General features: G+C 41.1%; 1 protein-coding gene across 9 annotated transcripts in view; it reads left to right on the forward strand.

Moving 5' to 3' along the window:
- Positions 1-1,279: 1,279 nt before the first annotated feature.
- Positions 1,280-25,929, forward strand: part of LOC118846179 (vitellogenin-2-like) — a 66,570-nt gene continuing 41,920 nt past the window's right edge. For 4 of the 9 annotated variants that reach the window (XR_005010170.1, XR_005010171.1, XR_005010172.1 and 1 more), the window contains exons 1-11: positions 1,374-1,549; positions 1,988-2,008; positions 2,100-2,251; positions 14,536-14,787; positions 16,237-16,398; positions 18,356-18,504; positions 19,471-19,621; positions 19,703-19,860; positions 20,032-20,197; positions 23,217-23,342; positions 24,181-24,399. Coding sequence is in view for 6 of the 9 variants with exons in the window: in XM_036754460.1 (XP_036610355.1) it covers positions 1,468-1,549; positions 1,988-2,008; positions 2,100-2,251; positions 14,536-14,787; positions 16,237-16,398; positions 18,356-18,504; positions 19,471-19,621; positions 19,703-19,860; positions 20,032-20,197; positions 23,217-23,342; positions 24,181-24,399 (1,638 nt within the window). In the remaining 3 variants the exon portion in view is untranslated. The other 5 variants (XM_036754458.1, XM_036754461.1, XM_036754459.1 and 2 more) reach the window with 4 other exon arrangements.

The raw sequence follows: 25,929 nt of genomic DNA on the forward strand, positions 1-25,929 counted from the left end.
TTGGGGCTATTCCTGGTCACCTGGAAAATTAAGAAAGCACATGGGTTCTGGGCTTTTTTTCTTCTCTTTCCTTTTGAGCTCCCAGGCTTGTGGATGTAGTGATAAGGGACTCTGTCTGGAGAATTCCAGAAGTCTTCATCCTACCCTACCCTCAATAGAACTTCAGAACTTCCTCAGCCTCCTCAACTTGCTGAGTCTGAATGCTAACTTGGTGCCAAAATATAGTCCACTGTGTGAGTCTCATGAGAGTGCTTGGCTTGGGTCACCTCCTCTAGGAAGCCCTTGGGGTTCCTCAGGACTTTGCTGTGCTATGGACCAGGGAAGGCTCCTGTAGCTACATCATATAATCATATAAAGGACCATCCTAAGATCCTTTTCAGTCTTACAGCTCGAAAGAGACTCAAAGCCACTGAGTCCAACTGTGTCATCTTATAGAAGAGTAAACTGAATCCCAATGAGATTATGTGACTCGTCCAAAGTCCCACAGTTAATGTGTCAGAATTTGAACTGAAGTCTTCTGACTCTAACGGCCTTTCCATTGAACAACGCTGTCTCAATTAGTTTTTTAATTAAGCCTTTTATAGACCCCTAGAAGAATTATGATGGAAAGAATCTAGTCCAACTGCCTTCCCATTTCACAGACGAGAAAACCGAGGCCGAAGAAATGAATGACTTGACCAAGGTCGCACAGTTAGTGGCAGAGGTGAGATGAGAACCTGGGTCGCTTCACCCACCCCCTCCCCCTGTCCAACCCTTCTTGTGTGGTTATAGTAGAAAAGGCATTGGCTCTAAACTAAGAATTTCAGTTCCAATTTTTCCTCTGATGTTTATTACCTTGGGCAAGTCACAGTTCCTGCCTAGGGATCAGTTGCTTCATTTGTAAAATGAGGGGGTGGGACCAGGTGATTTCTGAGCTCTCCTCAGGTTTAGGTCTGTGAGCCTATGAGCTCTTTTGGGCTCTCGTGCATAGGGCTCCCCTCCCAAAAAAAAAAATTCAACACAAACATTTATCATGACAAAAATCTTGTCAACATGGAACTCCTACGGAAGGGCCCTTTGGTGTTTCCTCAGCACCAACATCTCCAGACAGAGAGTGGCTTTAGAAAAAGGACAAAAAAGGGACAGTCCACTTTAGGCCGAAGGACTTTGCAAGGCCAGACAGAACAAACTGGTGACACCTTCTGTTTAAAAAAAGAAATGTCCCCCACGTGGTAGGGTGTTTGCCCAGGGTGATTAAAAAAAGAGACAGCCCAGCCAAAGAACCCAAGGGGCACCACGTCATAAAAGCCACTGGCTGCCACAGGCGCCGCATTCATCACCATGATGAAGGGAATCACTTTGGCCCTATTGTTCTCTCTTGTGGGTAAGTGCCCGTGTCTTCTATCATACAATATCAGAGTGGGAAGAGGTCTTAGAGATCCCTGAGTCTTGCTTTCCCCAAACTAATTTGGCTGAAGACTTTTAAGCATGAAATATGTTGATGGAACCCATAAATGCAGAGCTCCACAGTCAAGAGCATGGCCACTGGGGGCCTCAGCATGGGAAGCAGGTATGTTGGCCAGGGCCAGAGCACTGCTGTTTCTGGAAGCAAATCATGGGGCTCTGGATGTGGCTTCTATGTGGTGTCTCTCTTCTTCACATTCTCTCTTAAATATTTTAGTTGGAGGTGGTGGCACATGTTTGCTAGAGCAGGGTGGGTGTGGGAAGATGGAGGTTGGAGGTATTGGGATGGTTTGCTGTGGATCAAGATTGTGGGGGATCAGGGGGTAGTCAGTGATTCTTCTCTCGGGATAGGTCTTTTCCTTGTGTCCCTGATCTGGGGAGAGAATAGGGACCAAGGCTGGATGGTGGGGGGTGGGGAAGTGGGAAGAAAAGAACCACACTCTATCTCTCCTTGGGTCAGAGGACTCTTCTATTCAGTTATAATAATATTGTCTTCCAACTAAAGAATTTCTCACGTTGGCATTTGATTTATTGTTTTTAACAGGGAGTGAGAAGTACACTATGGGTAAGTGTGTTCTATTTCATGTCTCATGGGTTTCAATAGGGAGCATTTGAGGAGTCATAAGTCCCAAACTCATCTGTGTTTTCCCTTCCAGAACCAGGGTTCAACCCAAGCAAGACCTATGTGTATGCTTATCAAGGTGTGATTCTGAGTGGGCTACCAGAAAGAGGTTTGGCTAGGTCAGGCCTGAGGCTCACCAGCAAACTGGAGATCAATGAAGCATCCCAGAAGCTCTATTTCCTCAAGGTACTTCTGGGAAAAGATGTGTTCATGTGGGGACACAGCCAAAACGTAGCTTTGAATAAAAGAGTCATTATACCACAGTGGAAATCTGAGGATCCAGATTCACATCCTGCTCCTGATGTGTATTACCCATGCAACACTATACCTTTCTGGGTATCAGGTTTCTTATTTGTAAACAAGGTGGTTGGACTAGATGTCCTCTGAGATATGTTCCAACTTTGAATCCAGAAGAGGACTAGATTTGAATATTTTTATAGCATTTATTTAGCTTACTAACCCCTCAAATTTATTTATGTTATATAAACTTATATTTATATTTTTATAATTTATATTTATATAATTTATAAATATATATAATTTATAATTTGTATGTATATAATTTATAAAATTTAAATTTATATAAATTTATTTATAAGTAAGTATTTTTTAAAATGTTCCCCAAATGGATCCACCTATGCTAAAAGTAAATTTTGGAACCTTAATCCTTCATCTACAATGGCTTGTTTTCAGACTACACAAAACACTTCATAAAAATAGTTCATCTTTACTTTAAGGTGTGCAAAGCTCTTTCCCCCAACAGCCCTTTGAAGTAGGTAGTGAGGGGCCATTCCCTCCATTTTACAGATAAGGAAACTGAGGTAAAACAACTGAGTTTATACATCTAGTAAGTATAGTAAGAGTCATGCTTCCAAGACCAGTAGTCTTTCTGGTACCCCCATGTCACCTCTCGTGTCAAAAGGGACAGCCTCACATTGTTTGGCCATTCCTCTATGGTCCCTTCTGAACCCCAGCCTCCTAAGTCCAGCAGCCTTGCTTAGTTCTCTAGTCACAGATGTGGTATTCCCTCTTCTACCGCATGGGCCTGACAATGTTGGCCACTTCTGACCCAGAAGAGATGGTGAGGCTTCTAGACTAGTCAGTGGCTGTACAGCTATCTAGACATCTACTGTTTGTGATTTCAACCCTGCTCTAGGACAAAGGTTCTTAATCTGGGGTCCACAGAACTCTAAAAGTTCCATGGGCACGTCTATGTGAGTACGTTAATTGAGATGTAAAAAAGGCATCTTTATTTTCACTAAACTTTGGTTTCCTTTGTATTTTATTTTATACCTTTAAAAGCATTACTTTGAGAAGGGGTCCATAGGCTTCTACAGATAAAGAAATTGTTAACACAAAAATGGTTAAGAAACTCTGCTGTAGGAGTATGGAGTCTGTGAGGTGGACCCAGGGGATGGAATCCTAGAATCATGTTGAGTATAAATGAGTTCCACGGAATAGGTGACATTCTTGTTAATACACTTAATAGTTACAAATGTGTAGTTATGACTTTCATGCTGTGGTCACTAGTAAAACTCGTTATTTCTAGAGGTCTATGGTCGATTTAGTGGTCCTGATGCCCTATGTCTGAATGGCAGGTTTCCTTTAGGCTCTGCCTGAGGGCCAGTGGATTGATGGAACTCACCGGCCAATCATGACACACAGCAATTGACTGGGTTTTGTCCCTCCATTAAAATTCCACTAACTGTTTTTTTTTATTTTATTTTTCTAAAACTTAAATACACAATAAGAAAAGAAAAAGAAACATATTATAAACTTAAATATTAAAACCCAAATACAAAATGAGAAATGAAAAGAAAAACACATCCTGTACTCAGCAGAATGTAAGGGAGGATTCAAAATGTATAGTAATAAATTTTCATTTCAAGAAAGGCTACGTAGTGAATATTACACGTTGTGTTGAAAACTATCCATCTTTTCTTTGCTTCCTTGTAAGTTTTCTTTTGTTCTCTGCTGTGCAGTTTTTACTTTGTTCTTTTTCCTCCCTTCTTCCCACCCCCCTCCAATAGCTCTTTTTCACAACTGCTTTTGTAAAGTGAAGACAATGAGTTAGACAGTCTCAAAGGCTTTAGATCCTATAGTGCTATGAATCCATGAGAATAAAATTTCCTGTGGTATATTTCAATGACACATTGAAAAATGAGACAAAAAGTAAGGGCCACTTTTAAAACTAATGAAGGTTTGTTGTCTTTTCCCCCAGTGAATATGACTTGTACTCAAAATTATTGGTTAGAAATAGGGACACAACTTTATCATGGCAAGTCTTTTGTCCCCACAGCTCCTAAATGACAGCATGTGCTGTCAGAAATTTAAAGCTAGATATTAATTCAAATCAATGCATATAGTTACGTATGATTGAATGATCTGATTGAATGGCCTGACCCAAAGAGTAGCCCTTCAGTGTTAGATGTCAACTTGGAAAGAGGTCTCCTGTTGAGTCCCATTGGGATACACACTTAACCCCTATGCTATTTAATATTTTTAATTAATGACATAAGTAAACAAAGGAATAGAGGTCATACTTATAAAATTTGTAGTTCATATGAAACTGAAAGGGACATCTAACATGTCAGATAACACACTAAAGTCCCAAAGAGATCTTGAGAGGGTAGAACATTGGGCCAAATCTGATAAGATAATATTCTGTAGAGATAAATACAATGTCTTAGAAATGCTTTTTGGTCCAAAAAAATTTCTTAAGTATAACATGGGAGAGGCATGGCTAGACAGACATTTATCTGAAAAAAATCTGGGAGTTTGAATGGACCACAAATTTAGCATAAGTCAACAGTATGATATGGTAGCCAAAAAACTAAATCAATATTAGGCTGCATTGAGAAACATTGCTTCAAAGAATAAGAAGGAAATAATCTTGCTGTCCTTTGTCTTGGCTAGACTGAATCTGGGGTATGGTGCATTCAATTTGGGTACCATATTTTAAGGCTCTCTTTAAGCTGGAGAGTGTTCAGATAGGGAAGACCTCAAGATCATGCCATATGAGAATCAGCTGAAGGATGTTTAGCATTGAAAAGAGAACACTTAGGGAAGGACATGATAGCTGCAACCAAGTATCTGAAGGAGGATCATGCAGAAGTGGGATTAGACTAAGTCCGTTTGACCCTAGGGGGCATGTCTAGGAGTGAGGGGTGGAAGTTGAGAAGAAGCAAATTTAAGCCAGGAAAATTTCCTAACATGTAGAACCATCCAGAAGTGGAATTGGTTGCCATGAGAGCTGGTTCATTCCCTTCCCATTGGTGTTCTTAAAGATAAGACTTGCTGAATACTTACCTGATGATGTAGAATGGATTCTTATTTGGGTATGGGTTGGACTACATCTGAGGTCCCACCTGACTCTGAGATTTTGTGATGCCATGAATTCAACAAATGTTTCAGTGCCTCATGTATGCTAGGGGCTGGGCATACCAAGATGGAAGCAAAATGACCTCTGCACTCTACAGAAATAAATAAATATAAAGTAATTTGAGGAGGGAGAGAATGTTAATGACAAAGGAGATTAGGGTGAAAGAGATCGGATCCAAAATACTGGAGATCTTGATTCCTCTTGTCATAAAAGGCACTGGCTAACATGGAATCAGGATTCTTTATCATGATGAAGGGAATCACCTTGGCCTTGTTATTGGTAAATGATTTTTTGAGGGTACCAATGGAGTAGTCCAGCTGTCCCTCCACCATCTGTTGGATTAGATGACTTCCAAGGTCCCTTTCAGGACTAAATCTATGATTCTATAAAGAGCAGACCAGCAACTATATGAAGGATGGATTGGAAAGAGAAGAGACTAGTAGTTGGAAAATCTTGGTAGAAAGCAATTTTTATAGTCCACATGAGGAATAAGTAAGGCTTATCCCAGGGTGGTGGCAGTGTGTGTCAAGAGGAGGGGACAAATGTACAAGATAATTCCAGAAAAACTAGAGAAATTCAGAACTTGGACTATAACTTAGCTTATGTCAATTTAGGTTCCTCTTCCTTAGCAGATTGCAACTTCGGGCAAATCACTGAATCTTTCTAGGCCATCTGGAAAATGAAGGCCTTGTATGAGAGCATCACTGAGGTTTCTTCCAGCCCTGAGAAACTATAAGATGTGGCTTGGCCCCTAAAGAAGGAATAGTAATATGCTGTATATAAGGGCTCACCAAGAGCTGCTTGTTCCTTTCATGAGATCTTGGGATGTGTTTGGGATTTTCAGTCAACCAACAAACATTTATTAAGCACCTACTCTGTTCCATGCCTCCTACCCATAAGCCTATGATGACTTAGAAAAAGGCAGAATGAATAGTTTTTTTTTCCTCTGGGTTTCCCCTCTTCCATTTTGACACTGCTAAAACCAGTAAACAGACAATTTATTAAGAATTTAATATAAGCTGGATACTGGATAGGAATCGGGATAACCGGTCAATGTCCCTGCAGCTCCTGAGCAAGGCATGAGCCTGGTAGATGCTTCCTTGTTACCATTATGGGAACTGTCCTGTGCAGGGTCCAAATGGAAAAGGGGCTCCCTATGGATGATGAAATCCACCAGACTGGCCTGTTAGTGGGTGATTTTGTACCAATTATGTCAAGCCCCATGATATGACAGGTCCTCCTCAAGTGAGATTGATGATTCCTCAAAAGTGATCAGCCTAACAGGAAAAACTTAATGGCTGAGAAAATGTCTACTGTTCAGACTGTGACAAGCAGTTGAATGTTAATCCATCCTTTGAATTAGCTCATCGGCAGGATAGGTGGATGGAGTTCTGGACTTAGAATCAGTTAATCACTGAGTCAATAAGCATTTATTAAGTGTTTACTATGGACCAGGAACCATGCTAAGCACTACAAGACCTATAAAGGTTAGATTGGCAACTATACGAAAGATGGATTGGAAAGAGAAGAGACTAGTAGCTAAAAAAACTGGTAGGAAGCAATTTTTTATAGTCCAAGTGTGGAATAAATAAGGCTTGTCCTCAGATGACGGCAGTGCGTGTGTCAAGAGGAGGGGACAAATGTACAAGATATTCTAGAAAAGGCTCAAATCTCATTTCAGATACTTATGCTATGTGACCCTGGGAAAAAAAATCACTCTGTGCCTCAGTTTCTTCACCTGTAAAATGATTTGGGAGTTACTCTATATCTAGTAGGCAGTGGATTGGACTCAACAAGCTATAAGATCCCTTCTGGACTGAAAATCTATAATCATGTGATCTAGAATAGGCCATACAGATGAACAATGAGTTTAACTCAAAACTGAATTAAACAGTGAGAGCAAGCTGGAGACTATACAGTGTGGTCAATGACCCACTGCATTCTCACACAATTAGCTGGCCATTTGTACACAGGTGTTTTTGCGCTGGTCCTAAAGAGTTGTGAACATGCTTTGTAAAAGCTCAAAGTTGTGGGTGACCCAAAGACATTGGATCATTTATTGAGAGTAAGAAGAGATCATAAAGTCTTGGGATAACAGGTTTAGAGCTTGAGGGGACCCATAAATCATCAAGTCCACCCCACCCCAGTTATGGGCAAGGAAAACAAGGCCCAGGAAGGTGAAGGAATTTGCCCAAGGTGACCCAGATCATGTTAATAGATACCAATAAGCTATTGCATATTTCTAACGATGACCTATGGGCTATAAGTGGTATAAAAGATATCTTTCAGGAAATATCTGATCAAAATAATGGACTTGGACTGGTGATATATTGACAGTGACGAATTACAGTGGGATCATCTGGGTGTCCTACTGACACCTCCTACAGGTGAAAAGACCTAAAACAAAGTCTTCAGTATGATGGAAGGAAAACACAGATGGGGTGAGAACCTCTCTGAAGGAGGCAACATATGTGCTGAGAAACTGTATCCCAGTAGTTTTCTGCTTTCCTCCTAATTTTGGCTACATTGGTTTTGTTTGTGCAAGCCCCTTTTCATGAGCAGAGTCTGAAAAGAAACCAGGACTTTTAAAAAGGTGACGTGAAGAAAAGAATCCCAGGCACAGTAAAGGGCACAGAGATGAGCTATGAAGTATCGTGTGTGAGGAATGACATGTAGACCAGTATGGCTGACTTATAGAGTGAATGGTTGGGATACAAGAATACTGAAAAGATAGGAAGGAGCCAGGTGTTGGAAAGCTTTAAAAACCAAGCAAAGGAGATTGTATTTTATCTTTGAGGCAATAGGAAGCCACTAGTGTTTACTGAGTAGGGGAGGTGACATAGGTTCTATGCTTTACAAAAATTCTTATGTCAGTTTTGTGGCAGATGGATTGGAATAGAGACTGGAGGCAGAAAGATCAATTAGGAGCTTATTGCAATAGTCCAGGCAAGAGGGGATGAGCGCTTCCCTAGGGTGGTGGTTGTGTGAGTGGAGAGGGGGGCTCAGTTTCTGAGATATCGTGAAGGTAGAAATAACAAGATTTGGTATCTAACTGGATGTATGAGGGGAGAGTGAGGATTCGAGGATGACATCAGAGTTGAGGACTTGGTTGACTGGGAAAATGGTTGTGTCCTCTAAAGTGATAGGAAAGTTTGAAACAGGGGTTATTTAGGGGAAAAGATAAGTTTTCTTTTGCTTGTGTTGAGTTTGCAGTTCTTATGCATCATCTACTTTGAAATAAATAATTAGCTCTTTGAGACGTGGGACTAGATCTCAGGAAATAGACTGAGGCTGGATATATTAATCTCAAATCATCAGCACAGAGATAATAATTGAACCCATGGGAGATGATAAGGTCATCGAGTGAGATAGTATAGATAAAAAAGAGAAGAGAGCATTGGAGGACACAGCACGCAACATGAAGATCCAGCAGAGGAGGCTGAGGAGAGTCAGAATGAGAAAGATGATCAATGAGTAACTCAGCGAGAGTAACAAAAATCAACGTGATCCTTTAGGAAGATCGGTTAATATAGTATTGGTCCATAGCATGGATTTAGGGCGACAATGTCACAGAGAATAGTGGTAAGAAGGTATGAGGTGAGGAAGGTGAATTAAAAATGGATAATACCTGACAGCAGATTAGATGAAGGTACCTGAAGGAAAGGAAGTAACCACAGGTCATTGCAAAGTTTTTAGCCTGGGCAACTGGGAGAATTAGTGGTACTATTAGAAGGGTAGAAGAAGAAAGGGAATAGGCATTTTATATATGTGTGTGTGTACACACACACATGCATATACACATATATACATGTATATATACATATGTGTATGTATAAATGCATATACGTATACACATACATATATGTCTATAGATACATATACATACACACACATATATATACATACATATATAATATAAAACACTTTCTTACCACCTATGTAAGTCTTTCTAATCTGTGACCTGGTCTTACGGCTACTTGACTAAAACTGCTCCTCTGAACATTCCAGTTTACCTTCTGATTGCTAATACTATTTTTATTTCTATTTTTTTTTTCTTTTAGGTGGTGGTGGGAGGAGGGGAAGAGACATCAATTCTCATCCTCCTTGAATGCAGCATAATAGAAAAAGCATTGACTTTGGAATCAATCATTTATTAAACACCTACTATGTGTTAGGCACTGCACTAAGTGCTTTACAAATAGTATCTCATTTCATCCTCACAGTAACTCTGGGAGGTGGGTGCTATAATAATCCCCATTTTACAGTTGAGGAGACAGAGGCAAAGTGAATTGCCCAGGGCCATATAGCTAGCAAGTCCTGGAGGCCACGTTTGAACTCAGATCTTTCTGACTCTCCAGTCCAGTGCTCAATTCTCTAGAATAGAATTGTCAACCTGCTTTAGCTTTCTTTCATTAAAAGAGATAGGAACACCAGGAAAAGAATCTGGTTTGAGGCTAGAAATAAGATTGGCATTAGATTTATTAAATGAATTGTTCTACCAATACATCCAAGAGGAAATGTCCAAAATACAATTGAAAATGTAGAATTGGTGTGCAGGAGAAAGACCAGACTCATAGATATTAATTTGGGAGTCACTCTGTATTTAGTAGGTAATGGATTGGATTATAGAGATGAGAGGAGCGTTATGGGGCAGGCTGACAGAGAAGAGCCAGCTATGGGGAAAGAAAGGAATTTTTCATTGCAAATTTAAGGAGACAGGCTAGTGTCACAGAAGGCAAGAGGAAAATTCCCAGAATGAAGGGATAGCCACCTTTTTTTGGAGGGGGGAAGGCAAGGCAATCAGGGTTAAGCAACTTGCCCAAGGTCACACAGCTTATAAGTATAAGGTGTCTGAGGCCAGATTTGAACTCAGGTCCTCCTGACTCCAGGGCTGGTGCTCTATTCACTGCACCACCTAGCTGCCCCAGATATCTACCTTTCCAAAGAGAACATAGTATCATAGATTTAGAGCTGGGAGAGTCCTTAGAGGTCACCTAGTTCAACTCTGTTATCTTAAAGATGAGGAAACTGAGTCCCAAAGATGTTAAGGGCTCGCATGTAGCAGGTGAGAGAGCTAGGACTAAATTCATGTCATGTCTGTCTCTTCTTGTATCCCCAGCACTTAGCACAGTGCCTGGCACATAGTAGGTGTTTAATAAATGTTGATTGATTGATTTATTCCAAAGTCAATGTTTTCTCTGTTATGCTGAATTCAAGGAGGAAGAGAATTAATGCCCCTTCCCCTCCTCCCACCATTGCCAAAAGGAAAAAAAAAGAAATAAAAGTAGTGTTAGCAATCAGAAGGTAAATTGCAAAGTTCAGAGGAGCAGTTTCAGCCAAGTAGTGGCAGGACCAGGTTACAGACTGGAAGGACTTATATAGGTGGTAAGAAAATTAAAGTAGTATAGATTATTTTCTTGAGACATTTATCAGGGAGAGGAAGCTCAAACATAGTGAAGAATGCTTGATACAAGAAAAGAGAATTTTCTTTTTCCAGAGGAAGGATACGACGATGTTGAGGGGCCTCAAGTCTATGCCATGGGAGACTTGAAGAACTCTGGTATAGTTATCCTGGAGGAATGAAGCCTTGGGGTAGAGTGGGGGGACGTGATAGCTTTCTTTAGGCATTTTAAAGGTTGTTACATGGGACAAAGATTAGATTTGTTCTACCCAGACCACAGTGAACAATTCATGGAAGCCACAAAAGAAGCAAATTTAGGCTTGATGCAACAAAAAAAATTCTAACAATTAGAGCTGTCCCAAGTTTGAATGAGCTGGTTTGGAAGGAGGTTCCCCCTCCCTTGAGATTGACAATTATCAGGTTTGGATCAACAGCTCTCAGGTATGCTATAGAAGAGACTCTTGGCCATTTATGGGCTTGGATTCTTGAGGTCTCTTTCAACTCTGAGATTCTGGAATTCTAGGATTGACAGAATAGAAAAAGATTGAAGGGGACCGGAAGTTATAATGAGGATGAAAAGCAGGTTCAGTGGATTCAGAACAGTGGGAGGGATTAAAGACAAGGAGACTGTGTTAGTCCCTTTGAGGTAGAGATTTGGGAGATAGAGCAGTTTGAAGTGAAGATGAGTCCCAACATGTGATTTCATTGATGTACGGCTGAAATGGAGGGGCCTTGGACATTATGGGAGTGGAGAACTTCCACAAATGTCAAGGGTAGGACCTTAGAGGATCTTCAACATAAATATCTCAGTTCTCTAGGGAGATGTCGGGGGATGCATGCAGTTAATAGAAGTGAACCTCTCATCCAGAGGGTCAATAGAGTGACGTTAATGTAGATGAGAGCAGAGAAAACGTAGAGAACATGGTATCAGTGGGTGAACATTAACTTCAGATAACTTCTTGAATGATGGATCCATTGTGGAGGATTAGGAGGGGCTAGGGATGTGTTGGTGTATGTATATTTGCAAATCATCTCTGGACGTCAATATCAGAGATAGATTCCTGGGCTGGATGAATCATAGGTCTGACTCAGGATTGCATTTGCGATGTTTTTACACATTGCTTTTCCCCCTCAGAGCTTCGGGCTCAATTTGTCATGCTCTGTAAATTCCATCTGCGTCTATAAAATCTTTCCTGATGATTTACTGAACATCGAATCATAAAGCTGTAAAGTTACAAAATTTTAGGGCTTGCGGAGACCTCAGAGACCAGCTAGCCTAATATCACACCATGTTGCCTCTGGAGAAACTGATTCTTAATTCATAAAAATCGTGATAATAACTTTGTAATTAAATACTCAAAGCTCACTCATTCACAACATTTTTGGATAAATCTATTCCTCCTCCTCCTCCTCCTCCAGAGGAATAGATTCAAAGCCATTTTTCTAAACTACTCAGTTTTCTGCTTGTTTTATCCCAAGATCTCATCACCGGACCCAGCTCATTTCCCATTTCTTTTCAGGGTTTTGGTTTTTTACTCATTCCACATTTTCTTTTAATTCCTGTGTTGCATTTATTATTCGAATGTATTTTGTATTGAGCAATCTCTCATTTGGTTTCTAGTGCTTCTGTTGCTTTGTTACATGTCTTCTTTGACAATTTAATCTGTTTCTCTTATTCCATGATTTCCCATTCCCCCCCCCCATTATTTTGGAGTTCTTTAGCAACTAGGCACAGTGGATCCAGAGACGTACTTGGAGTCAGAAGACCTGAGTTAAGATCTAACCTCAGATACTTACTGACCGTGTGACCCTGGGCAAAGCATCTCACTTCTGTCTGCCTCCGTTTCCTCATCTGTAAAGTGGAGAAGTATCGACCTCCCAGGGTTGTTGTGAGGTTAAAGGCCTCACAAACTTTAAACACTATATAAATGCTATCATTATTACCTTTGGTGGCTTTAAATTTCCATGTTTGCTACTGTTTTTGAGAGGGATGTTGAGGAGGTTGTCCTTTTTGTGATGAAAGAGGCCCAGGGCACAGAGCAGGGGTGGGGAACCTGCAACCTCGAAGCCACATGTGGACCTCTAGGTCCTCAAGTATGGCCCTTATGAAGTTTGGATTAAGTCAAAGGGCTGCACTTGAGGACCTAGGCTTCCAGGCTGCAGGTTCCCCATCCCTACACAGAATCTAATGGGTCACAGAGTCAGGAAGAAATATTCTGGCTGGGTGATCCTGGGAACTGAAGTCCTTAGGGCTTAAAGTAACTCTCCACCTATCAACAAGCACTTACTGTTATTAACTAGTATTATTAATTAATGATTATTAATTGAGTTAATTATTAAGCACTTACTTAAATCCATTGTGCTAATACCAGAGGTTACAATGACCAAAGTGAAATAGTCCCTATTCTCAAAGAGTTTTCAATATAATTGTGGAGACTATACATTAGTCAGTCAGTCAACAAGCACTTATTAAGCACTTACTGTGTTCCAGGCACTGGAGTTACAGAAACAAAAGTGAAATATTCCCTGCTCTCAAGGGTCTTTCACTTTAATAGTAGGGACAACAGGTACAAGTGTATAGAAAATGAATACCTGGTGGTATATGGGTGCACGAGCAGCCTGGGGCATGGGAAGACCAGGAAATGCTTCATAAAAACAGTAGAGCTTGAACTTAGTCAGGAACGAGCATTTATTAAGCATCTACTGTGTGCCAGGCACTGTGATAAGCATGTTACAAATATCTCATTCCATTTTCAAAACAGTTCTGGAAGGTATTATCCCTGTTTTACTGTTGAGGAAACTGAGAGAGATGGAGGTAAGAGACTTGCTCAGGGTCATGAAGCTAGTAAATGTCTATGGTCCAGATTTGAATTCATGCCTTCCTGACTGAAAGCGCAGAGCTCTATCCACTGTGCCACCCACCTGCCTCTAGGCATATAGAGGAGGAATGAGTGCAACTCCCCAAGGCTCAAAATAGTTGTTGATTTGCCTTGGCAGAAGGAGTTCCCGCACAGGGAGTTCCTTCTGAAGATAAAATCAGATTTCCAAATGCTAAGGAGGTACGACCCTTAGTTATCAGAAGTTTTGGATGCCAGGGACTGAGAAGGAGAATTGTCCCAAAAGTGAGCCATCAGGGCAAGCAGCTGTGAATGGAGGTGGAACTGAGGTGCTGCATTATTGGGTGTGCTTGGGACGTCCTAGGCAACTGGAGCAGGGTAAACAGAGGTTCTTAGGACTGTCGAAAGCTGGAGCAAGAGAAAGAGGTTGTGGGAGTGCCCTGAGAGTGACAGTGGAGTCAGAAGAAAGCCTACGGACCAAGGGAGGGAGGACGGAGACCAGGTTCTGTCCTCTGCAGCCAGCCCAATGGACGGCAAGATGGTGCAAGCTATGATGAAAAGGTCTAATATCAGATTCTGTCCAGTACAGTCGGTGAACCTAAATCACAGGCTTCTCAATTTCATTCTGGGTTCTATTTCACAAAGAAATTGCCCCTGGGGGAAATGGGGTTGCCAACTGTGCCTCTACCACCTTTCCAAATGACCTCCTAGGAGAAATACACAGGGAGTAATATAAATAAAATCAGTGTTGTTGATTACTTGTATAATATTAAATATTGCTTGCATTAGAAGGGAGGACTCATTTCTTTGGCTATAATAACGTACTGCTTTCAATTCTTTCCCCCTCCAGATTCAGTCTCCACGTCTGGAAGAGTACACTGGTATCTGGCCTAAAGATTCATTCGTTTCCTCACCTGAGCTCACTCAGACAATTGCATCTGGCCTTAGGCAAATATTCAAGTTTGAGTATAATAATGGACGCATTGGCACCATTTATGCCCCAAAGGATACCCCAGCTACCGTTGTTAACATAGTAAGAGGGATTCTAAATATGTTCCATATCACCATCAAAAAGTCTCATAATATATATTACTTACAAGAGGTAAGTATTTCTGCTTTAGGCCTACTTATTTTTAATATCCAAAGTAGTTTGATGGTGTTAATAATAATGTAGCTTGTGTTTTGTTTTGGTTTTTTTCATTCATGGACCTCCTGAAATCAATACCATGTTTGTGGCAGTTTTTGAATCTACATCCAATCAAAACCTATGGCTCACGAGCCCCTACCAAGGTGTTTAAAAAAATAGATCAACCAAGGGGCTCATTAATTCAAATCAAAAGACATTTGATTAAATAATAGCAAAATAAATGATAAGTAACATTTCTCCCTCCTACCCCCATCACTTGTCCTCCGATTTCCATCTGACTGGTGGGAAAGGAAGCATTTGTATGGCTAAGGGATGGAGGAGTTAGAGGGCCCCTGCTTAGGGGAGAGCACATGCGTAGGGAACACAAAAATCTGAATAATTCACATTTCTAGGCCCGTGTTTTAGCCAGAATCCTCCCATGACTTCTCTGCTTGTTGCTTCTTTGTAGAGTCACATTTTAATCCGAGAAAGCCAATAAAATACCATACATTGTTAGATGCTGGTTTTGTCTACTTTAACACTATGTCTTTGCTGTTCTATCTTTACCTCCTGGCTCTCTGGGCCACTGCCATCTACTGAGGTCTCCACTGGGTTGCTGTCTGCTGCCCTTTGCTTTTCTCTTCCTTTGATTTGACTTTCCCTTGTATGAAGGGATCTCATCTTTTTAAACCATAGACTCAAAGGCTACTTCAGCTCTTTTTGTGAGTCAAATTCACAGCTGCACCCAGAGCTAGCACCCAGGAGCAGTTGGTACTTTTGTGAGTCAAACCCACAGTTCCAAGCATCCAGCAGAAACCAGGAGAACTCTAAATGCTTAGACTAAACCTGTCTTTGATGTTTTTGTTTTTCCCTCAGGTTCCTGACCTCCTCCAACTCACTCAGTCAATTTTTTAGTACTAGGGAAAAAATATATTTTATTATATTATACTTGGTTGCTACCTGGTTCCATACAAATTATCCCAGGAATTATACTTAGAAAGACTTGGGTAAAAGGAGGGGGAGAGAAAAAGTAGCTAAGAATCTTGTTTTACATTACTTCTTGCAAAAAAAAAAAATGCTTCTCTCCTTACAACAAAAAAGCACTGCTTTTGTATATTAATTTATACTTTTCAAAACATGTTGACATATTTCATCTTAATTGAACCTAAATAGCTTTTGTGAAAGACGAAACTATTGTCATTGTATCCAGTCTTTTAATTGGGGAAATAGACACACGAGTCATATGAGTTCCTCAAGACTGCCCGGTGAGGCCTTTATGGAGTTGGGATTAGGACCTAATTTTCTTGACTCCATCTAATTAGCTCCATAATTTGTATTTCAGTCTCTATACTTATTCACTTTCTTCTAGAGGAAAATGGAAGTTCTAACGTGAGGTTTTTTACTTGAGTATCTCATTCTTCATAGGCTGGGATTGGTGGTATATGTTATACTAACTACATCATCCATGAAGATAAGAGAAATAATCAAGTTTCCATCATGAAATCCAGGGATCTCAACAACTGCCTGGACAAGGCAGCCAAGAAGACAGGAATGGCTTATTTACATGTCTCCCCCCAATTTGACAAGGTATAACCATTTGTATAAAATAGACCCAAGCAATCCTTTTGCCACAGAGAGGTCCCATTCTGCTAGATTGCCCATTTATTTCCCAGTTAGTGGCCATAGAAGAAAGGGACCTTTCCTGGATTTCTTGCTCAGGGTCATGGAACAAAATGATGACCAAGGGGCTGGAATCTTTTGCTTTATCTTCAGATTTCTGGGTCCTCTCTCTCCTTCTGGGCTACCACCAACTAGGAGTTTAACAGAGGCTTTCCCCCACTTTTTTATATGATATCTTCAATACTGTAGCTTCTGTTCCCTCCCTCCCTCCCTCTCTCCTTTTTCCTAAGTAACCCTAGAAATATAGTCATTGGCAAATGATCCATAAAAGTCTATTTTACAACCAGCATAAGGAAAATCCATATGACGGGAAATATTTACAGTGTAAAATATATCATAGACTTAGAGTCATAGCACATGAGACCTGAGATCATCTTTCTCTGTTTCTCATTTTGGTAAGTGAAAAGACAGAGAACCAAAGACACCAAAAGATTTGCCCAAGGTCACAGAAAAGATGGAAGTGAAGCTGGCAAGGAGGGGGATGGGAGACACAGGGCCTGGTTCTCCTAACTCTGAGTCCAACATTCTTTTAGCCTAGGCCCAATAAGACTGTTGTTCGAAGTTACTCTATTTAACTAGTTTTTCCTGACCTGTTATACATAGACTACTTCTGGGTTCTTCTTAGCCCATTAAGTATTCTCTTCTGAATTTTCTCTAGCCCTGGTTCGTGGAATTATAAGACCTTGGTTCATATTCCAGGTCTATTTGCTTCCTCTGTGACCTTAGGAAAGTCATTTCTTAGTCCAGCATGTAGCACAGTGCTTCGCACATAGTAGGTGCTTAATAAACACTTGTTGGCCGACCACTTTGCCTTGGCTGTTTCCTTCTCTGTTAAATGAGGTTAGACTAGATCATGACTTTTTTGTGTCATGAGCCTCTTTGGTTTGGTGGTCTAGTGAAGCCTATAGAACCTTTCTCAGAACAATGTTTCCAAATGCATAAAAATAAAATACATAGGATTACAAGGAAGCCAATTATATTAAAACATAGTTGTCCGCATTTTTTTAAAGTTCACAGAAGCCAGGTTAAGAACCTCCACCTATAGCATGACTTCCAGTTCTATCTATGAGCCTAAGAAACTTGACCAGGCTCGTGGCCATCACCTGGGACTGGCCACATGAGGTATTGTTCTTCCGCTGCCTTCCCTCATCCTCCCCAAACCTAGCTGCCTCTCTAAAGTACCCTGAAATGATAACTGCCATTATCGTACAATCTGGTGAATCCAATTTTACTAAATACAAAAGTGCCCAGAATCAGTTTTCTTTTTCCTTTTACAAACAACCTATGAATTTATGAATTTCAAATGGAGCTGTTTTGTCTTCTGCAGATACATAGTTTAAAATGGAACTGTTCTGATTTCTGCAGGTACATGGTTTGAAGCTGTGGTTACAAAGTGGTAGGATCAGGATTCAAACCCAGGTCATCTGGCCCTAAATCTAATTCTCTTGTCACTGTATTATTTTACCTTTCTACTGGAATTTAGATACTGCATCCCCAAAAAAAACCCTGATGGAAGATGGGCAGCTTCAGGATGGGGAACTTGTGGCCTCAAGGCTACATGTGGCCTTCTAGGTCCTTGGGTACAGCCCTTTGACTGAGTCCAAGTTGTATAGAACAAATCTTTTTATTAAGGCAATTTGTTCTGTGAAGTCTGGATTCACTCAAAGGGCCATACTTGAGGACCTAGAGGGCCACATGTGGCCTCAAGGCTGCAGGTTCCCCACCCCTGGTAGACCCACTTTTTTTTAATGCTCTCCAAATCCACCCAATCCAACAAGCAGTTATTAAGTGCCTATTGAATGCAAGGTTGAGCAGACAGTTGTTGTTTGTTGTGTGCACTGTCTCAATCTACTTGTCTTTCTAGAAAGCTGGGATTGTTAAAGGAACAGAGACATATGCCTACAAAATGAAGTATACTGGACTTGGGGCTTTGATCACAGAAGTTACTGTTCACCAGGTGTACCAAGTCTCCCCATTCAATGAGGAGAATGGGGTTGGAGTGACAGAAACTAAGTGAGTTTAATCATGTGAAATCAATCACATCCTTTGACACCCAATCAATAGCTGAGCCTCCCTAACTTGTGAACTGAGCCCCCACAGAATCAAATTACAGCAAAGAACGACAGACCAAGGCAGAATTTTCTTTAACATATCTGCTTTACTTTGGAATTTTTTAAAAAGGGAGGGGAGAAAATGCGTTTGCTGTGGAGCTAGAGAATACTTAGAAGTCTGAGACTGAGGAAAGGGCTGGTCTAAATTTCCAAAAATGGTATCAAAATAAAAACACTGCCAGCATTAGCCATTGACCCATAATGTTGAATACAAAGGCTACCACTCCCTTCAGTCCATCCAAAAGATATCTAGTATTAAGGGAATGGAGGGGGAGAAGGAAGAGGACCAGCACACCCTAATCACACCCTTACAATTGTAGTCTTATCTTTAGAATTGAGGGAATCACAGAATTTCAGAATTGAAAAGGAACCTAGAAGCTACCAAGTCCAACCTATGGCTCTATGCAATTCATGATAAGTGGCCCTCCAACCTTCAGCACCATTTCCTGACCACCAGATAGATTCCAGATGCCTTTTCAGAGGATAGAAATTTTACATAGGAGGAAACTGAGGACCAGAAAAGTTAATTAATTTGGCTAAGGTCACACAAGTAAATAGTAGGCATCAGAGGTAGGGATTTGAACACAGGTCTTTTGATTGTAAGGATTATCATAGATCCAGAGCAAGAAAGGACTTCAGAGGCCATCTACCCCAACCACTGAACTTTTACAGAAGAGGAAAATTGAGGTTAACTAATTTGCCCAAGGTCACCCAAGTGAATAGTAAGCATCAGAGGTGAGATTTGAACCCAAGACCTCCAACTCCAAAACAAACCCCTTTCTGTTGCGTCATACTGCTTGCTCCAAATCAGCCATTTTCTAGATTAACTATATTTCCTAATCCACATGTGTTTGTTTTGTTCTTTGAGGCAAGACCTCAGCTTGATTGAAGTGAAAAATGAGCGTTTGAGCTCCCCAGGAGTTCGAATGCAGAATCAGGGAAGCCTTCAGTACCGTTTCTTAACCACCAGACACCAGATGCCTTTCCAGCTGGTGAAAATGAATAACCCTAGGAGGCAGGTGAGAAAGGGGGTTTTTATTTATTTAATGCACAGCTTCATTTAACTGGGCTGATTTTACTGCATACTCCTTGGGTCCTAGGTCACTGAGGTCCTCCAGCACCTCATCCAGAACAACCAAGGAAGGTTCCATGAAGATGCTCCTGCCAAATTTCTAGAGTTTATCCAGCTTATTCGGGCTATGGATGTTGGAAGCCTGGTCAGCATTTGGAAGCAATGGGAAGACAAGACTCAGTACAGGTCACTGGCCACCTCAGACCCCATCTCAGTTCTGGGACCTGGGTTGAGTGGGCTGGGAAATTCCCACCGGGGGGCAGGGTGGGGTCCACTAGCATCCTCGTTATCTGTAGGCCACCTCAGGGACCAAAAAACATCAGGCGTGAAATGAAGGCACTGTGACTGTGGTTGCAGGCACTGGTTGCTGAGCGCCATCGCCATGGCGGGAACCAAAGACAGCCTGAAGTTCATCAAGCAAAAAATTGAGAGTGATGCCTTCTCCTTCTTGGAAAATTTGCTGGCGGTTGTTTTTTCATTCCAACTCACTACAGCCGACACCAGAGTCCTTCCCATAGCTGCAGTAAGTGAAAGCATATGGTGAAAGTCCTCAGAGGACTGTCAAGATCAATTTTTCTCATGGTAGGGTAGAAGGTCATCAAGGGAATCCCTGACCAATTTGACCACTTCCCCACTTAAGTTGATAAGATCACAGGTCATGAGCCCAGGAAGAGGCATTTTGGCACCCAATCAGCTAGGTGGCTCAAGGTCTCACTATGCTGGACTTGAAATCAGGAACCCCTTGTTCAAATCCAGCCTCACACATTCGTTAGGTGTGTATCCCTGGGCAAGTCACTTAATCTTTCTTAGCCTCATCTGTAAAATGAGGAGAAGAATACTCAACTCACAGTTGTTGTAACGGTCAAATGAGTTAACATATGTGCAGTTCTTTGCAAACTACAAAAACTATAAAATGCTATATAAATGCTAGCTATTATCATTATATATATATATACATATATACATATATATACTATATATATATATATGTGTGTGTGTGTGTGTGTGTATATAAAACCTCTCTGAACACCAGTTTCCCCAACTTGAAAATGGCTGGATTAGACTAGATGGTCTTTAATATCTTTTTTAACTCCGTTTTATGATTCTATGGGCATGATACACACTGACCCCTGTAATGCGCATCTGCCTAAAGTCACAGTCTAGGTCAGTAGTGTCAAACTCAAATAGAAACAGGGCCCACAAAATCATACTTAAGGATACCTGTGGCTGTATATTTAAGAAAATCACATAATAACATCATTTATATTCTGTTGCATTTTTTATTTTGTTAAATATTTCTCAATTACATTTTAACTGGTTTGAGCTGCATCTGAAAGTGTTACAGAGCATGCCTCTGGCAGGCCACATGTTTGACGGGTCTATTCTAGTGGACATAGAGATAAAAAGGACCTTAGAGGGAATACAATTGCTTATTTTGTAGATGAAGAAGCTGAGATCTAGAGGGACAAAATGATATCCAAGTAGAGGTGGTAAATAGAAAAGCCAGTGTTTGAACCCAGGTCTACTCATTCAAAATGAAATGATCCTCCTACCACCCTTATACTGGCTCCTAAAAACAGAAAATCTGAGTAACAAAATCTCAAATATTAGAAAAGGCTTCAGAGGTCCTCTATAGTCCAACCCATACCTAACCAGGAATCCCTGAGTCACATCCATGACCAGACAGTAGTCATCCAGCTTCTACTGGAAGACCTCCATTGACAGGGAATAGGGACCTCCAGGGATAGACCTTCTCTGGCTTCCTCCTTCAGTATTCCAATGCCTACACCTCTAGTCCTTTGTTTAAAAAAAAACAAAAAAACAAAAACAAAAAAGATGATGCCTTAAACAAAATAAAGTAGTAGCCTGGTTAGGTATAATATCAATTAAGTTGGGTGTCTTTGATTGAGTTATTTGCTTAAGGCTCTCACTCCTGGAGGCGCAGGACTCTGAGCAGCTACTCTAAGGGATGTTGATGGTTTTCTCGGTAACTATGAATTGTATTGGGTCTGTTTGTAACTTGATTGTATTTGCTCTGAAGTTCAGGGTGCTGGCTTTTTCCCGAACTAAGTGAATGATGTTTGTATGTTGAATTAAAGTAAGATTGTTAACCCCTTAACGTTGCTTTCCTTAGTAAAGCAGATCAAAAGAACCTGGCCTTGCAGCGTTCTGTGAGCTGGTTGTTGTTGGTTTTATACCCCCCACAGCAGCTGCTAGCCGGATTGTTGAAACATTAGGCCAGAGTGCTGCAGAAATAGTACCTCCAGTGTTCTGGACAATATTTCTCTCTTACTTCAGCCCTAAATGCATCAGGGTTTGGGAATTCTCTGGTTTCTGCATCACCCTACTGAGTCATATTAAGTCACACCATCCGCTAAAATCCCCAGATTTTTCTTCCCTTGAACTGTCACCAACTGGTGAAGATGCCTTCCCCATCTTGCACTTGGGAAGCTGAATATTGCAAAGTTTAGGCTTTTTACATCTATGTTAGGTGGGCACTGTGGCCCCTCTCCTAAATGTGACATCTTGCACTGAGCTCTTTCTCCATCTCCATTTTTCAGATGAGGGATCTGAGGCTAAGAGAGATTAAGTGATGTTCTTCTCTAGCTATTCTTGTTTATGGACACGATGAGGGTTATGTCTGAGGATGTGACATGGGTTTTTTTTTTCTGAGTGACTTTTTAATAAGATGTTTTTTTCTTTCCAGGCAGGGTCTTTGGGGACAGAGGAATGAGGCAGCCTGGCAATATTCATATGTGACCTTTAAGCCAGCAATACCTGTAGCACACAGGCACAGGCTGCCTTCTCAGTACTGTGTTTTTCTAGACTTGTGCCCTCATCTAGGCGTCTGGCACTGCCTAGAACAGCTGGGCACCGGGCATTGGCAGACACTCACAGATGGAGTAAACAAATTCAACAAACATTTATTAAAGTGTGCTCTACATGCAAAGCCCTGGTTAATAACCATAATTCTAGCAATCCGCCCTGAGGTTTTGCTTCTAATAACTGGCCCTTACGCCTTTTCCTAACCTAATGTTGTGTCCTCCGTAGACCCCATGGACACACATGACTCATCTCCTCCCTCTAGGGGCAGCCCCCACTGGCAGGTCTTATTCCCGCCCCCCATCAAATGACTCTGTTGACCATTGGACTGCTCTTGTAGGAACTGGTCGCTAGTAGCACATCCTAGTGTAAAGGACCCTTGGCTGGACATTAGTTAACCTGGGTTTTAACTCCACTTCTGCACCTTGCTGGATATGTGACCTTAGGCGAATCCCCAACAGCACTTGTCACTGCTGCTGTTAATACCCCCTTCTACCTGACTCTGATGGGACTGACAACATGAATTGTTGTCTTTCCTCGTCCTCCCCCAACCCAGCTTCCTCTCCAAAGTACCCTGAAATTGCAGCTGGTGTTATTGTGCAATCTGGTGGATCCAATTTTACTAAACACAAAACTGCCCAGAATCAAACTTTTCTTTTTGCCTTTTTACAAACATCCTAGTTAAATGGTTTAAAATGGAGCTGTTTTGACTTCTGCAGGAAATTGTCACCAGTCTTCGAATACAGAAACATACCTTGCTTCAAAAGGTTGCTCTCCTGGCTTATGGTTCTATGGTTCACAGGTCGTATCTTTCCACTTCATCATCTCCTGCTGAAGCCCTTCAGGTGAGAGGTGTCAAATCTCAGGACTTTTTTTCCCCATATAAAGTACTTGGTAGTTCCCAGTACATTCTCACAGCTGCCTCCATTTTCTAATATTACAGAATATACTAATTAAATGTTATGGAACTGTTTAAAATAAAAATAAAATCCCCATCTAATCTCCTATTTGTCATAGATGTTAGAAGTCTCTTTTTTAATCTTTCATTTTATTTTTCGATTAAACATTTATTTTCTCTCCCTCTGGTCCCTACTTGAATTTAAAAGAAAAAAAGGAAAAGAAAACCTTTGTAACAAGTGTGTATAGTCAAACATAACAAATTCTCATTTTGTTTATGGCCAAAAATATGTCTTTTTTCCTTTGTCAATCTGTCACCTTTCTGTCAGAAGCAGTGTCTTGCAGAATCAATTTTGTCTTCTGGAATCACAAATTGCTCAATGTTCCCAAGTCTATCATGTTGTTTGTCTTTACAAAGTCCCTTGGCGATCATCTTCCCTTTCCCAAGACAGAATAGTCCTGGAAGCAAGGTTCCAAAGAGATGCTGCTTTGTATCTAGTAGATATCTATTTATTTATGTGTTATTTCGCTTCTTGGAATGTAAGCTCCTTGGAGGCAGGCACTGGTTTTGTGTGTGTGTGTGTGTGTGTGTGTGTCCTCAGAGCTTAGTATGGTACCTGACAAAGAATGAGAGGTTCATTAATTCGTGTTGAATGAGCAGTTGATGGATTGCTTGTGAATTCTTGAGAGCAAGGCGGTGGATGTTGTCAGTGAGTGAGGACCCTGACTTCACACACCAGGTCCTATATGAGATGATGCGGCAATGACCAAGTACTCGGTTGGCAGGTACTCCATAACTACGCAAATGAGGCAATTAAAAGCGGCCAGGAGGAAGCAATGGTCACAGCCCTGAAGGCCCTTGGCAACTCAGGCCAAGCAGCTAGCATCAAACGCATCCAGAAGTACCTGCCGGGATTCTCACCCTCTGCTTCTGATCTTCCGGTCAGGGTTCAAGTGGAGGCGGTTATGGCCCTGAGGAAGATAGTCAGGAAAGACGCCTCAAAGGTGAGAATCATGTTCCTTTGCTTTAAACACACAGTCCAGGAATGGAGCAGGAAAACTTGGGGTCAGGATCATTGGACCTAATACTGAGATCAAGCAAGGACCTCAGGCATCATCCTGCTCCACTCCCTCCTTCTACACATGAGGACGTTGAAGCCCAGAGAGGTAAGGTGATAAATGTCAGAGGTGCAATTTGAATACAAGTCCTTTGACTCCAGAATCAAGTTTTTTCCCCCGTTGTACAATTGTTGCCTTCTGATTTTTGCTCATGAAAGCAATACAGTTGGCACCAACAATCTGTCAAACAACAACAAGCATTTATTATTATTATTATTAATTATTATGTCTATGTGCCAGGCATTGTGTTAGAAGTTAGGGACAGAAAATAACAATGACAAAAACTCCCCATGTTTGTCCTGTTTGTTGATCTGATTAGATATGACTAAGGCCCCCTCTTACCATGGGGGCAGTAGTTAATGGGAGGGATGATCAATGGCTGTGTCATGACACTGACGCACCAAAAGTGTCTCTCTCCGTGCTTAGCTGACGTTGGAAACAAGTTGGACTGACTGATGAGCGCTGGTACAGAATTCACTTATTTAAACTCCAATGTTCTCCCTTCTCTCTTCATTCCCACACATTCAATTTAATTGAAAAGGGGAAAAAAAGGGCTAATTCAGTGACTACACGAAGACATTACCATGGATATTAGAAAATGTTGTGTGGAAGCTATTTCGGCTCATAATGTTACCTCTCCATGACTCATGCACTGGACTTTACCAAATGGCTCTAATCATTTTAATTTAGGATTTTTTACTCAGTAGAGATGAAGCACAGAACATTTTTCATGAAAACAAGTCTCCTAGGATCCTCTTATTAAGAAGAATATTTACCTGATGTGTTTTCTGTAAGCAGAGAGTTTTTGCAATCTGGAGGCTCCTTTGGAAGAGATCCTACCCCCCACTCTGAGACCTCCTGTAAGGGACAGAGACCCTTCCAGCCTTGTTTTTTATATTAAACAACCCAAACTTAGACTATCCTGGCTTTCTGGCCTAAGGAGTTGTCTTTATCTCCAGGGTTACCTCTGCATCAGGGTGTGTGTGTGTGTGTGTGTGTGTGTGTGTGTGTGTGTGTGTGTATCCATCAAGGATCTTTGAAGCTGGTGTCATTATCCCCAGATGACCCAATCTGTGAGTGTGAGTTATAGGGGTATCTCAGAGAGGGTGCTACCCATTCATTTCCCCCAAAGAAGAAGCAAAGAGTAAGACAAATCAGTTGTGCACAATTCCTGAAACAAACCCAATTTTGGTTAGAGTTAGAATATATTGATACTTATAGTTGGCTCATGATAAATTCATATAAATTACTGGATGAGACATTTTTTTAAAATCCTACTATGGCCAAGTTACTAGGGAACACACAGGTAAATATAAGGCTACGTAGGCTCCTTGCCCTTGAGAAGCTTTCAATATAGTTGGGAAATTAAGACCCACCTAAGAGAAGTATTAATAATCTTATGTTCTTGATGGGGTT

The sequence above is a fragment of the Trichosurus vulpecula genome, chromosome 4 (genome assembly GCF_011100635.1).
Source record: "Trichosurus vulpecula isolate mTriVul1 chromosome 4, mTriVul1.pri, whole genome shotgun sequence".
Classification (NCBI taxonomy): Eukaryota; Metazoa; Chordata; class Mammalia; order Diprotodontia; family Phalangeridae; genus Trichosurus; species Trichosurus vulpecula.